Source organism: Synchiropus splendidus, chromosome 15, assembly GCF_027744825.2.
Source record: "Synchiropus splendidus isolate RoL2022-P1 chromosome 15, RoL_Sspl_1.0, whole genome shotgun sequence".
Taxonomy (NCBI): Eukaryota; Metazoa; Chordata; class Actinopteri; order Syngnathiformes; family Callionymidae; genus Synchiropus; species Synchiropus splendidus.
This window is the reverse complement of record NC_071348.1, coordinates 15248281-15261237: the sequence shown is the minus strand read 5'-3', so window position 1 is coordinate 15261237 and position 12957 is coordinate 15248281. Positions and strand designations below refer to the sequence as shown.

The window sequence follows — 12957 nt, the reverse complement described above, 5'->3', positions numbered from 1 at the left end:
CAACAGACACCAAAAACAGAGAAGTTGATAAAGAAACCGATTTGGTTTAATATCATAGTTAAACACACAGAACTCCCAGAAATGATAGAATATTACTAGTTTTACTGACGCTCTCAGTTCATTACCCCCTATTGCAAACTTAGATCAGTGGGAAGAACAGGAGGAAGCAAGATGTCCAGGATGCTCTCCACTGACATCAAGTTGCATAAGGAGGACATTAATTTTCCAGCAGCTGTTGCGGTGAGACTGGGAGTCATCATTTGGAACCGACCCAAGACATAACTTGCACATACTTGTAGCCTGCTCATTTGGTCTTGGTATGCTTTGGTCTCAACACAGTGGTGACTACAACACTGGCACACAGTTAACAACCAGTTAAAAACATTTCTTATGCAGAGCAGCACTCACCAATTGTCTTAAATGGCCTCTGCTGTGGCACCAGTGAGAAGAAACCTGGCTTAAGAGCATTGGTTACGATGACATCGAACAGCTCCTCAAAGTCCTTCCTACAAAGCATTGAACAAGGCAATAAGATGCAGTCTGAATTATGGAGTACCATGGAGTAAGAAGGGTTGAACATAAATTCGAAAATCTCCCCCCATATGTTACATGGCAACAAAAAACAGAACCCACACCAGCTCTGATTAAACGAACAGACAACACAGGAGGAGTAGTGTCCATATTTGTTGCAAGGAAATGAAATCCAGTCATAGTCAACTGTATGTACTTAGTGCACTTTTCACTGCGGCCTGTGGTGCTCATTGATGCTGCCTCATTTCAAAATATGCCTCTGCACTGGCCCATAAGATAAATAATAAGTCAGCCTCATTCAACTGATATATTCAGAACCTTTTAAACAACACTGATAAAATCAATTTGATAGACAGTGACAGGTTTTGCCATAAGATTACTTGGGCCGTCCTGGTTTCCCCAACTCTTCTCTGGTCCTTGTTGCTTCTCCACAGAAGTCTTGGGCTATGAAGAAAACAATGGTTGCAGACCACCACCTCACCCCTCAAGCTCTGACTGCTCCCCTTGTTGTCAACCCAGAAATAAGCTGAATAATTTCAAAATAAAATCTCTTAGTCTCTTAGTGTCATCACACTGGTTTCTATGAAAACAGAGTTTCCGCTTAGTAATTTTGATGAATATGATCAAATTTGCTTTAATATATGCCTTAGTTAAAACAGCACTTAACACTCTCCTCCCCCCGGCTTATTCCCCGAGTCAGCTCTACTACTACAAGCAATGTTAACAATAATACCCAAGCACTTGTTACTAGTATTCCCCCTCCCCAAGAATATATTAAAGCTACCCTGCCTATATACGCATGGACAACCTCTATCCCTGAACCCATATTATAGCCAATCCAACACACTGTAAACTCCACCTAATAAAAAAAAAACCCAGCTACTAAGACAAGATAAACACACATATTAAAAAAACAAAGAACGACTCATTCATGCTTCAGGGTAAGGCTCTGCCACTAAAGCCGCAGTGTAAGCAAAGACCACTAGCATTCCTCCGAGATAAATAAGAAATAAAATTAAGGTTAAAAAAGAACCCCCTTCAACTATCAAAAAACAACAGCCCGTACCCGCTACCAGAACCAAACCTAAAGCCGCAAAATAAGGTGAGGGATGAGGGGCTACCAAAACTAAACCTAAAATAATACTAATACATATAACGTAATAATAATAATCATAATTTTTACCAGGGGTCTAACCAAGACTTGTGGCTCGAAAAGCCACTGTTGTATTCAACTATAAGAACCTTAATGGCAAGCTTACGCAAGTCTCACCCACTTCTTAAAATCGCTAACAACACAGTTGTTCACTTACTTGCCTCCTCTAACATTTCAGTTTGACGAAACTGTGGGTCTCTTTTAGGCTTATGCCGGGTCTCCCAACTGGCAACAGGACTTCCACTACACTGGCAATACACTACACCTCAGATATTGCTACAGCCTTTTCATCTGTCGCACATATCTGCCGAGATGTCAACTACAGCTGATGCTGGTGCCTCAGTAGATCTTACTATTTTCTCTCTCCATTTGGCAGGCATTTCATCTATTCTAGGGGCCTTAATTTCAGTACAACAATTACAAACATGAAACCCTCAGCCTTAACCCAATAGTAGATGGGGTAGAGGGGTAGGGGTAGATGACGGTAGATCATAATTCTAGGCGTTGGCAGAATCGCAAGGCACCAACCATATGGCTGTTTTATGGTAGAAAGGCAATGAAAATGTGCATAGTCCAACTTCAGAGACTGCACCAGCGTACCTTTTTATCTGAGATCTAAACAAGCAAAAGGAAAAATAGTGTCTATTTGTTGATATATATATATATATATATATATATATATATATATATATATATATATATATATTATAATAATATATAAATATATAATAGTGTGGCGTTTCAACACACACACTGCAATGTACACATACAATATACACTCACCTTCAAACAAAATGGCATTATTGTCGTGCACTTTGAGGAAATTCATTTTGATATAATTCAATTTTGGAGGTTTAAAACCAGGGCACAGGAAGAAGTGCTACAATTTGCAGCATGTCATGCAGTGGTTAGCTGCTTTTTGTGTGTCACCCAAAGTGATGGAATAATGCAGAAAAGTACGGAGGCTTGACTAACTAACCCAGTATGCTTAAAAAACTGGCCAATCCACAGCAAAAGGTGTACATTCTGTTAAAGACCGTCAAAAGCAGGGTTGTCCAAACCGGTCCTCAAGGGCTGCAGTGGGTGTAGGTTTAAACAGGTTCACCAGTCAGGTGCTGGTTGTTTCAGATGACATGTGATTAGTGAGAGTGTGCAAGTTTGATGGGTTGCAACAAAAACCTGCACCCACTGCAGCCCTTTCTGGAACAGTTTGGACACCCCTGGTCTATAGGAAGGGTCTCAAGCTTATCCACAAATGGACCACAGTGGGTGCACCAGGCTGTGAATGTATTACTGACGTATTACAGTCGTCAGACACCTGATTGGTGAAAAGGTGACTGGCTGGAACGAAAACCAGCACCCACTGCGGCCCTTTGAGGACTGGTTTGAGGCCGCTGGTCCAGTCGACGCTACATCAAAACGAAGCTTGTAGAGGCTACCATGATAGAGCCTAGAGGGGTGACACGGAGGGCATTAAAAGGTGTCTGTAGCCAACACCCATCTTGCCAACTGACTACAGCTTCAGCGTGTGGTGGCATGGCAGCGTAGTCAGAGGGTGCTGAATGAATGAATTGAACCGGGGAGGCACTCAAGTAACCCTCGTGACTACTTGAACATGCTGAACTCTTTAACAAGGGCTACACTACTCCTTGCTGGAGATGACAGACAGCAACTCATGTTTACATAAGCAAGAGAACAGTCCATTCAAGGATTGGGTGCTTGAGCACCTAACTGGAGTCTGGACAAAGTGGCGTTTTTTTTTTAATGGCGTTGGATTGTCTGGGAGTCTGTTTATCCGTGTGTGTTCAACAGATTGGGATGAAAGAGCTTCTTATAAATTACTAAGTCACAATGATCGACCATAAAAATGCAAAACAAATACGAATTCATAAATACATTGATGCATTGATCTTGTGGTCACTCTTTCTACAATAGAGGCTACAATATGGTGGCTTCAAACTGCGGAAAAATACTGAAAATATCAGACAAATAAAACTAATAAACTAAACCAAAGCTAGTTTTGTCTAATAACAAAACAAAATAGGTATATGACTTTATATTCATTCACATTACTCTTCCATAGCAGGAGGTTACATGGTCGTAGTTGCTACTGTATGTTTTTCAAGTTTATTTTCATAATCAATGAGACTATAGAAGATTTAAACAGTGTGTGTGTGTGCGTGCGTTCGTTCAAGCAAGTGACAGAGCACTATAACTGGCTCTGACTTTAAACGTGTGTCTGAGTGAACCAGAGGCTCCATGGGCCGGTGGTTGGCTACGCAATTGTGTCTTGAGGGCTCCCATCTAGAGAGAGAGAGCGAACCGTAATCGGCAGCGGCTCCATCTATCACACATCAAAGCACAGTAGACAGGATACACAAATCAACAGTTGCTACTGTATGAATCCATACTGCAAATATGTTCACTTCTGACAAATTTTGAGGACAGGCTCTTGAGACTGTCATAACATAGCGTCAATTAAATCCGACATCAGACTGACGAAATTCAAGGAGCTCTGTTGACATTAAAGTGTTCAAATGTGCTTTTTTTGTCCCAGTCAACCTCCAGAGACCGGCTCAGCAGCAGGGATGTTGGAGAATTGACTGGTCACATTGTGACTAGACCCAAGGCAAGGACAAACCCCATCTAGTTCTGTAGGAGGTTGGGAAGTTGATAGGACTGCTAGGACCAACACATATTGAAAATCATCACGTGGATGTTCAATTCCAGGGGTGAACCAGGTCTCGGCATGTGGACTTTGTTCATTGACACAGTAGGCTTTCAACTGAATCGAAAGTTTCCCCAAGTGCGACATTCACTGACAGCCTGGCCAGTCCTTCACCAGACTGTCCAACACATTTAATAGTGGTTGGGGCAGGGGTTAAGCCATGTGCTGTTTGTCATTCTATTTTGCAGGAATACTATTTCGTGATTGCCAACAACATAGACACATAAGGGACAATGTAAGCAGTTACTTGACCAAGAACATTCTAAGAATAGAGTCTACACCTGGGCGATCAAACTCATGTCTGCAAGGAGACATGAAAGTCATTGGCTAGTACTTAGTACATACAATTTTTCATAAATGTAAATCAAGAGAAATTGGTTTTTAAGAGCTTCCAAGGTGGAGGTACCTGTCGCAGTTCGAATCTCTGTCCAGGCTGTTCCAGAGTTGAGGAGCTCTGTCATTCCATGAATATAAGACTTTGGGACAACTAGCAACTAACAACTAGCAATGACTGAAGGATCTGTGAGACCTGGCTTGTAGCGGATTAGCATAAGTAGGAGGTGCAGTGAAGATAAAATTGGTGTGAGCTGCAGATGCAGCGATTGTGGAACAGCAGAGATGTGCCAGTACAGTGAAAGACAGGGAGTAAAGATGAGTAGGAGAAGAAACTAGTGCGCTGGATAAATTCAGTAGAAGCAAGACAGAATACATAGGTATAAATGAACTCACCTAAGCATACTTTTATTGAAGTAGTTGAGTTAATCATCTCCACTTCTAAAAAATGATTCATGATCAGTATGGCCTGCCTGAAAACATGTCAACACCCCTACATCCTTCTGTTATGGGTATGTGGAACTGTGCCTGGAACTGTGGAGCAGTTAAGGGCATTATGGATGCGGTATCAAGTTTTGAGAACATGTGCGACAAGACGACGCACTGTAATGTACCAGAAGCAATGTAATGTAGTAATGGAAATGTTGACAGAAATTCACATTTCTGACAGAGATGTTGGTTGAGAATCCAGTTTCAAGAGGTTAACAGTTAAGAATCCAGCTTTGAAATCATTATACCCACTTTCTGGCATCAGCCTTGGACAGAGTACTTACCCCAAAATGTGTTCACAGATGAGTCTGCAGTAGTCACTGTGGGAGCTGGTAATAAGGAGCAGAATCTTTCCAGCGCTTTTCATGCTCTGTAGCCAGGTCTTCACAGAATCAGAGCAGGGCTGCAGGTACCGCCCTGGGTCCCTCTTCACGCTGGGAAAGTAGGTCCCTGAATCATCTGCACACATACATTAGAAACTCATAGCATTGGGAATATATTTTAACTCAAGATAGGAAAATATGTCAATGATGGTAACTGGTGGCCTTGTTGAGTTAAAAAATTAAAAATAAAAGACAGAAATTAATCTAATAACAAAAAAGTGAATAGATTAATAAATATGAGAAGAGCATATACATACTCATTTTGCAGCACATTTAATTAGTAGATAATGCTAAATGCATTGTTAAGTGGAGGATTTTATTATTTAGCGAAACTCAAATGGCCCAATTTGAAAAAGTGATTCGCCCTTAAACCTAATAACACAATATGATAAATGTACAGTGTTTGTAATTCAGCCACAGTGGAGACTTTTCGGATTCCCTTTTTCAGGTCGTGTCACAGTATCTCAATAGGATTCAGGTCAGGACTTTGGCTCGGCTACCTCAAGGATTTGTTTTTTTCTTCAAGGTGGACGTGCAGGCGCATCATGAGATGATGAGCAGACAGGATTTATTGGCAGAATTTACCTCTTGGTTCGAGGGTATATCACATACTTCTCAGATGGGGGTGGTGTGCACAGAACAGCGGGTTTTGGATTGACAGAAAAGTGCAGTTCAACAATATTATCATCCTGACAGTGTGGACCCAGTTCCAAATAGATTAGCAAGCAAAACATCTGTATCCAACATTGTTTATATGAAATGAGATAATGTATTTTCAAGTTTATTTTCATAATCAATGACATTATAGAAGATTTAGACAGTGTGTGTGTGTGTGTGCGTGCGTTCAAGCAAGTGACAGAGCACTATAACTGGCTCTGACTTTAAACGTGTGTCTGAGTGAACCAGAGGCTCCATGGGCCGGTGGTTGGCTACGCAATTGTGTCTTGAGGGCTCCCATCTAGAGAGAGAGAGTGAACCGTAATCGGCAGCGGCTCCATCTATCACACATCAAAGCACAGCAGACAGGATACACAAATCAACAGTTGCTGTGCAAATGAGGACTAAAGCATGGGAGTGGTTCACAAACACTCTGACCCTCAATTACAGTATGTGCGGGCAGAGATAATGACAAACAAAAACAATCCATGCCCAAATCATGATATAAATAAAACGTTAGGTCAGAAGGAGACCGCATCAAACGGGAAAGAATCTGTCCACGGGTTTAATTAATAATATAGTGTGACATTGTGAAAGACAGTTGCAGGAAAAAGTGAATGAGTTGAAGTGACAAAGAGATGTTTGATCATCACTTTGTAGTTTTTTGTCACATACAATTGCACTTTTCATTTTAAGATTTCAAATTACATTTTTACCCATAAAAAAGGTTTGGGAAGTTGGGAAAAATAATTCATGATGAAATTTGACCTCACAACAAGCGTGTCTGATGATAAATAAATGAATCCAGCACATACTGCAAAAAGTTAACATTGTTGTTCTGAAAACATGTTCGGGAGGTGACGAGGTGTGAAGAGCATTGAAGAGTGTAAAGTAGAGTGAAGGAGGTGGAGAGGTGTGACAATAGACAATGTGACAGAGAATGTTGCAGGTTTGTGGACGCAAAGGACGAAAAAGGATAGAAGTGAGCAGAGAGGATCATCGAGATAGGTTCAGGTGGCGGAAGTTACTTACAGAAATGCAGAAAGGTTAAGAAGAAGAGGACATTTAGTGAAACAGCATAAAAAGCAGTAAGTACAATACTAAGTATATGCAGAGAGGAACGACTAGATCTCTTTTTCCCCATTTGTGGACGACTGACGTCAGTTATATGAGACTTCTCAGGGAAAAACGTGACACATATGCCAATCTTTCATTACACCAAACCAGTGCTTTTTTCCTCAGCTATCTTTAGGCTCACACGTTTACATTCTAAAGTTGATTTGCTACTGTGGACGCCAAAGGTTAAAACCAAAAACCATCTGCTAATGTCAGTGACGCATTCAAGTGTGTATAAATACAGTTAAAAAATAGTGTTTAGCTGTGAACAACCTGTTAAAGCTGCAACATCTATGATTACCACAGTAGCCAAGTCTGCCAATTATAGCGCCAGGCTTCCCTTTTTGAAGTTGCTTTCACCCTTTTCTGATCATGATTACAGGTTAGTTTAGATTTTATAGCAGTAGAATTGTTCTGTTTGCAAAGAGTGCAGACGTTTTGTCCCTTTTTCAAGGACCTGTGAAAGGACCAGATATCATTAGCAAGCACTTGTTTTCAACAGTATTTTTTGACTTTTTTATAACATCAATCACTCTGGAGATATTGTTCGGAGAAGCCCTCGTAATGTGATGTGTCTTAAGACAAATCTAGTCTGTGTTTGGGCAGTGCAATAGCAGAAGTGCGCAGTGTAACAAGGCTCATTGCTCTGTACTGGTTCTACCTGGGGAGAACCAGGTTGTTCATGGAAACACTTCAATTCTTCCCATGGCTTTCTGGGCAGAGGGGTGACAATGGTACCAACTTTCAGAACCTCCTCAATCCTGCTACTAGATCGCAGGCTGGGGAGGACTGTGACATCATTGTAAGCTGATAGGCCAAGAGAGCGTGGCGTGTTTGTGAGCTACAAGTAAACGCGACTCTCACGCAACTTTTAAAGTGACTAAACAACTCTCTTGTTTATCATGGTAAGGCTCTAAACAAGTCTTTGACAAACGATGAGGTGCAGACATCTTTAAACATACTGTCCAACACAAGGTGGACAGACCACCATGAAACTAATATCTCGGAACAATTGATCACCACAAAGAGAGACATGAACTCAGCCAAGGTTACAAGAGATACGTTACGTGGCCTGTGTGTTTGTCTGAGTGCTTTCAGCTTTCTTCAGCTCCCTCTGAAACCATGCTCTGCAACCTGGTCTGCGCAGTGAAGCTGGAATCCCTCCAGATGAAGCGCATTGCACAGGATGAGTTCGCTCAACCACAGATCTCTCTCTCTCTCTCTCTCTCTCTCAACACAAGAGGAGGAAAAGTCCTTGTTTCTACTCAACATCAGTACGGAGCCCTGGAAGCGACATGCATGTGTTTTTTTTTTTTTGGATGTGATATGCATGACTATTTTTTTTAGCCCGAGATAACAGTTAGTTCGAGAAAACTGTTATCTTGTGATAATTAGTATCTCGAGATGAATTTTATCTCAAGAAACAATTACTTCCTGTAACCACTACGTCTCCCATGGCTTCGTAACTGTTCGTCAACGTTGTCATTCACTGTCTGCAAGTCAGACGACGACAAAGTCTGTGCGCTTTTAACACTCTGTTCAAGAGCCTTCTACTCAAAATAAAACCACGTGGCATACATGACTTTAATTTTTTTCTCCCAAGATAATTTGTATCTCGAGATAAATTTTATCTCGGGATAAAAAGAAAAAAGTCATGCATGTCGCTTCCAGAGACACGTAATACGTGTAGCATAGCTACATATGGTATTATTTTGAGTAGAAGGCACTTGAGCAGAGCGTTAAAAGGCAACAGACTTGCAGACAGTGACTGTCAACGCCGACAAAGAGTCACGAAGCCATGGGAGACATTGTGGTTCCAGGAGGACGTATACAAAATGCTTTGCCAGAGAGGCAGTTACACATGCACTGACATTTACGATTGTATCTTGAGATAAAAATTATCACGAGATAAAAAAAAATAAAAAATTAAAACTGTTATCTTGGGCAAAAAAAAAATCATGCATGCTACATCCAAAGAAAAGAAAATAAACATGCATGCATGTCACTTCCAGCGCTCCGTACATCAGCGACCAGTTCATCCATCCCTTGAAGAGGTATATACCGGGAATGGGTGTGTGCGATCCTCGCGAAGGTGAAGTGTCTCTTCCATCCAGCCAAAAAGTGGACTAACTTCAAAACGGTCACCAAAAATACAGCTAATAAGTCAGACAGAGTGATAGACCTGATATTAATCAACTGATCACTTTGTTCTGGTGTTCATTTGTTGGCACTTATTTAGTCCCCCTATACTATAATTCCAGTTTTAGTTTGGTTTAGCTGATCTAGGGTCCTTTAAGGTCCTTTAAAGGAAGTGTGGTCCACTGTATGAGTAAGTCAGAACCATCATATGGCATACAAAATGTATGAGGACATCGAGATGACGGTTACGGAGACAGATTCACGTGAGAATAAGATTGCATAGAAGATCTGCACTCAGTTCCTTCTTGTTTGTTATAATGATAAATGATTTTTGCTGATCTAGCATGGGTGGCACCAATTATTCAATCTTACGTCTGTTCTTATGAGCTTAAAACAATTAAAAGGAGGGGTTAACTGAGACTGTGAAAACCGCTGTGATCTTGACATCATTTATTCAAATTGTGTTGAGTCACTTTCCCAGACAATGAAGGAAACATCAAGATAAAGCCTTAAACCATGAGGGGAAAATAAAGAAAAGAGAAATCAACCTAGGACCACTGCTCTTTTACTTTTTACCTGGTCTCATGTCCGTAAACATTTCTTGATAAGCTAATTTTCTTTTGAGGCGATCAATTAGTTACTTTTGTTTGAGAATAATTAATCTACTCAGGGTGAGAAGGAAAACCTCTGTCCATCATACAAGTTCAAATTCATTATTGACAATCTGGTTAATTTTGAGTTCAAAAATGGCACAACATAATGTCACCCCTTTATATTGAACCACCCCTGTTTTAGCTGAAAACACAGTTCTAGTTTTTGGGCTGATCCTTTTAGTGTTTTGTGTGAAAGCACCACTGTATTTAAATCACAATTAAATAAATTATACAGACACATGGAAAACAAAATTACCTGAGTCTGCAGGATCATCAGTCTGAGAATAAACACCCAAGTTCAGCAAAGTTTGACAAAGCACCTCCCAGTGGAGAGCACTTGCTGCAATGAAACCTAAGGCATTTTGACGGGTCCAAGTCTGTACTACGGCTTAATTATGTTGAGAATTCAGTTGTAAAATGTGTAAACTTCATTGCAGCAAGTTTAATTATTTGGTTAGTTGAGTTCCTGGAGGAGAATTGAATCAGCAGAACTTATCATTGTTGAGAGGACTGCTTATGTTTGGGCAGAGTGAGGGAGCTCAAAGAGGAGACAAAGATAGGGATGTCCCGATACCACTCTTTGCAGACCGAGTAAAAGCACAGACATGTGTGTACTTGCTGATACCGAGTACCAATATGTGTACTTGTTACATGTAAAATAACTTTTTTTTTCTCTTAACATGCATTCCTTGAACAAACATGGCATGCTAAAGTTTAGTCAGGGCAATCTATGCATGTGCTGTCATACAAAATAAACAAAATAAAACATCATTCCGGAATCAACAGGTTTCTGCTACATGCAAATGAACATGGCACTCCGCCGTGACAAAATACGAGCCGCCACGCCTTCAGAAGTTTGATCTTACAAATGTCAGTCAATCATTTGAACATGGCTTAAAGTTCTCTGGTATCCCCAGCCTTACAGCGAGCTAAATCGCTGCTGTCATCAAGAACCATGTTGCTCCTTCACAGTAAAATGAGCCTCAAGTCTATACATGGTGTATTATTATGGATATTAACCGGATTCATGTTACTTCAATGGTTCACTCAAGTACTGATCTCAGCTTGTAGTGTAATACTGGCAGGTTTGTGACTTGTTGAGTGGCGGTTGAATGATGGCAGTGGTGGCGACAATTTCAGTCATGTGCAAGACTTCAGCAGTAATAGTCTATAAAGATTTATAAATACTGATGGGACTTTAACAATTAGAGAAAGGAGCATGGGAGTACTACCATAGTCTCAAAAAACCCTGGGGGTCCTGTCATGAGCGAGTATTTGACAAGTACGAGTACAGCAAAGTAGGCCTGGGTACAGAGTTACCTTCTGAAGTGAAAAAAAAATGGTAATAGAAGTGTGAGTTCAATCTGTGCTATTAATGTATCCATCAATCAACACATCAGATTACTGATAGGACTCTGGAAACCTAAATGGACATCAATAATCCTAGGCAGACATGGTGCAATCAGATTAGAGACAGCTAAATCTGCCTGGGAAAAGAAAATAAAGGGGCAGAAATTAAAAGTAGTGTTCTCTCTGCTGTATGTATGTTTGATGTGGGATTGAAATAAATATTCATTCAAAGTTAATCACATATCCATTTTAGGAGACACTCAGATCTCTCCTGAGAATTGCCACAAAAATTCCACATTTCAATGCACTGGCTAAAAAAATGACGCCAACAAAACCATTCCCACTTCGACTATATCCAGCTCCATAAAACCTGAGCAGTTTCTGGTGTCCACATGAATCCACTGAAAACATTGTAAAATGATGTAGAACATATGTCAGGCCTCTAGTGGGCACCATATGTTTTAACAACAGACTCAGAAGACAGTAAGGCCATGCACACATAAAGCTTGTGCATAAGCACAAGCATAGGCATAGCAGCAAAACAAATCCAACACAGAAAGACTTAAAAAGGTTGATGTGTTATTACAAGTGACTTTGAACTGCAAATCAAGAGATGCAATGATTTGGACAAAATTTCACATCTCAGTATCGCATGCCAAGATCAGTAGACACGTGGTGATGACGTTGACAAATAAAAAAGAAGACTACAAATTGAATTTATTTCCTTTAACTTCAGTTTTTCTCAGAACTGCTGCTGCACAGTCCGCTGTCTTGTCTGCATTTAGGTCCTTGACCTACATGCCCAGTAGTGGTAATGAATTTCTGTCATGTCAGTTTCTAGAGGATCTAACCTGTCCATGAAGTAGCAGGCATATGAGCGACGCTCAGTGATCAGATTAGGGACAAATAGTAGTTACCTGAATATAGTCATTCAGTTCTATGAATACATGTGAAGCACTTGGTTAATCCACCGCAAGGCTCAGCCTTGTGCCTGACAATTGATTCGCTTAACTCTCCACCCAGGTAGGGTCCCACCATTTGAATGCATAGGCTTTATTAGTCAATAGTGCACGATTGTAGTGACCACAGAATCGGACAACCCCAGGTTGCTCAACCTCATCCCATCAACAACCAAACCTTGAGTGGATGTCCCAGGACAGGACGATACTCGATCACTTTCCCCGCTTGCGTCAGAGCCCACAACACGTTCTGAAGTGTCCAGGGATTTCCCATTAACAGTCCGATCAAGTCCAGAAACCATCTGGCGCCTGGACTTTCCGGTTCCACTACAATCACTGACAGCTCCTGGTCCCTTATCCGCTGCAACAACGGCACCATCAAGCGAAACGGGGGAAACGCATAAAGTAGCTCCTTTGGCCAGTCAGGTTGTGCTACACTTGACCAATCCCCAGTGGGGGTGCGGTC

At 41.0% G+C, this 12957-nt stretch overlaps 1 protein-coding gene across 1 annotated transcript in view; it reads right to left on the bottom strand.

Moving 5' to 3' along the window:
- nt5dc1 (5'-nucleotidase domain containing 1) overlaps positions 1-12957 on the bottom strand; it is a 36662-nt gene that overhangs the window by 7358 nt on the left and 16347 nt on the right. The window contains exons 8-9 of the mRNA XM_053886972.1: positions 5519-5693; positions 409-506 (exon numbers count right to left, since the gene is read on the bottom strand). Coding sequence (XP_053742947.1) covers positions 409-506; positions 5519-5693 — 273 coding nt within the window. The remainder of the gene's footprint in view (positions 1-408; positions 507-5518; positions 5694-12957) is intronic.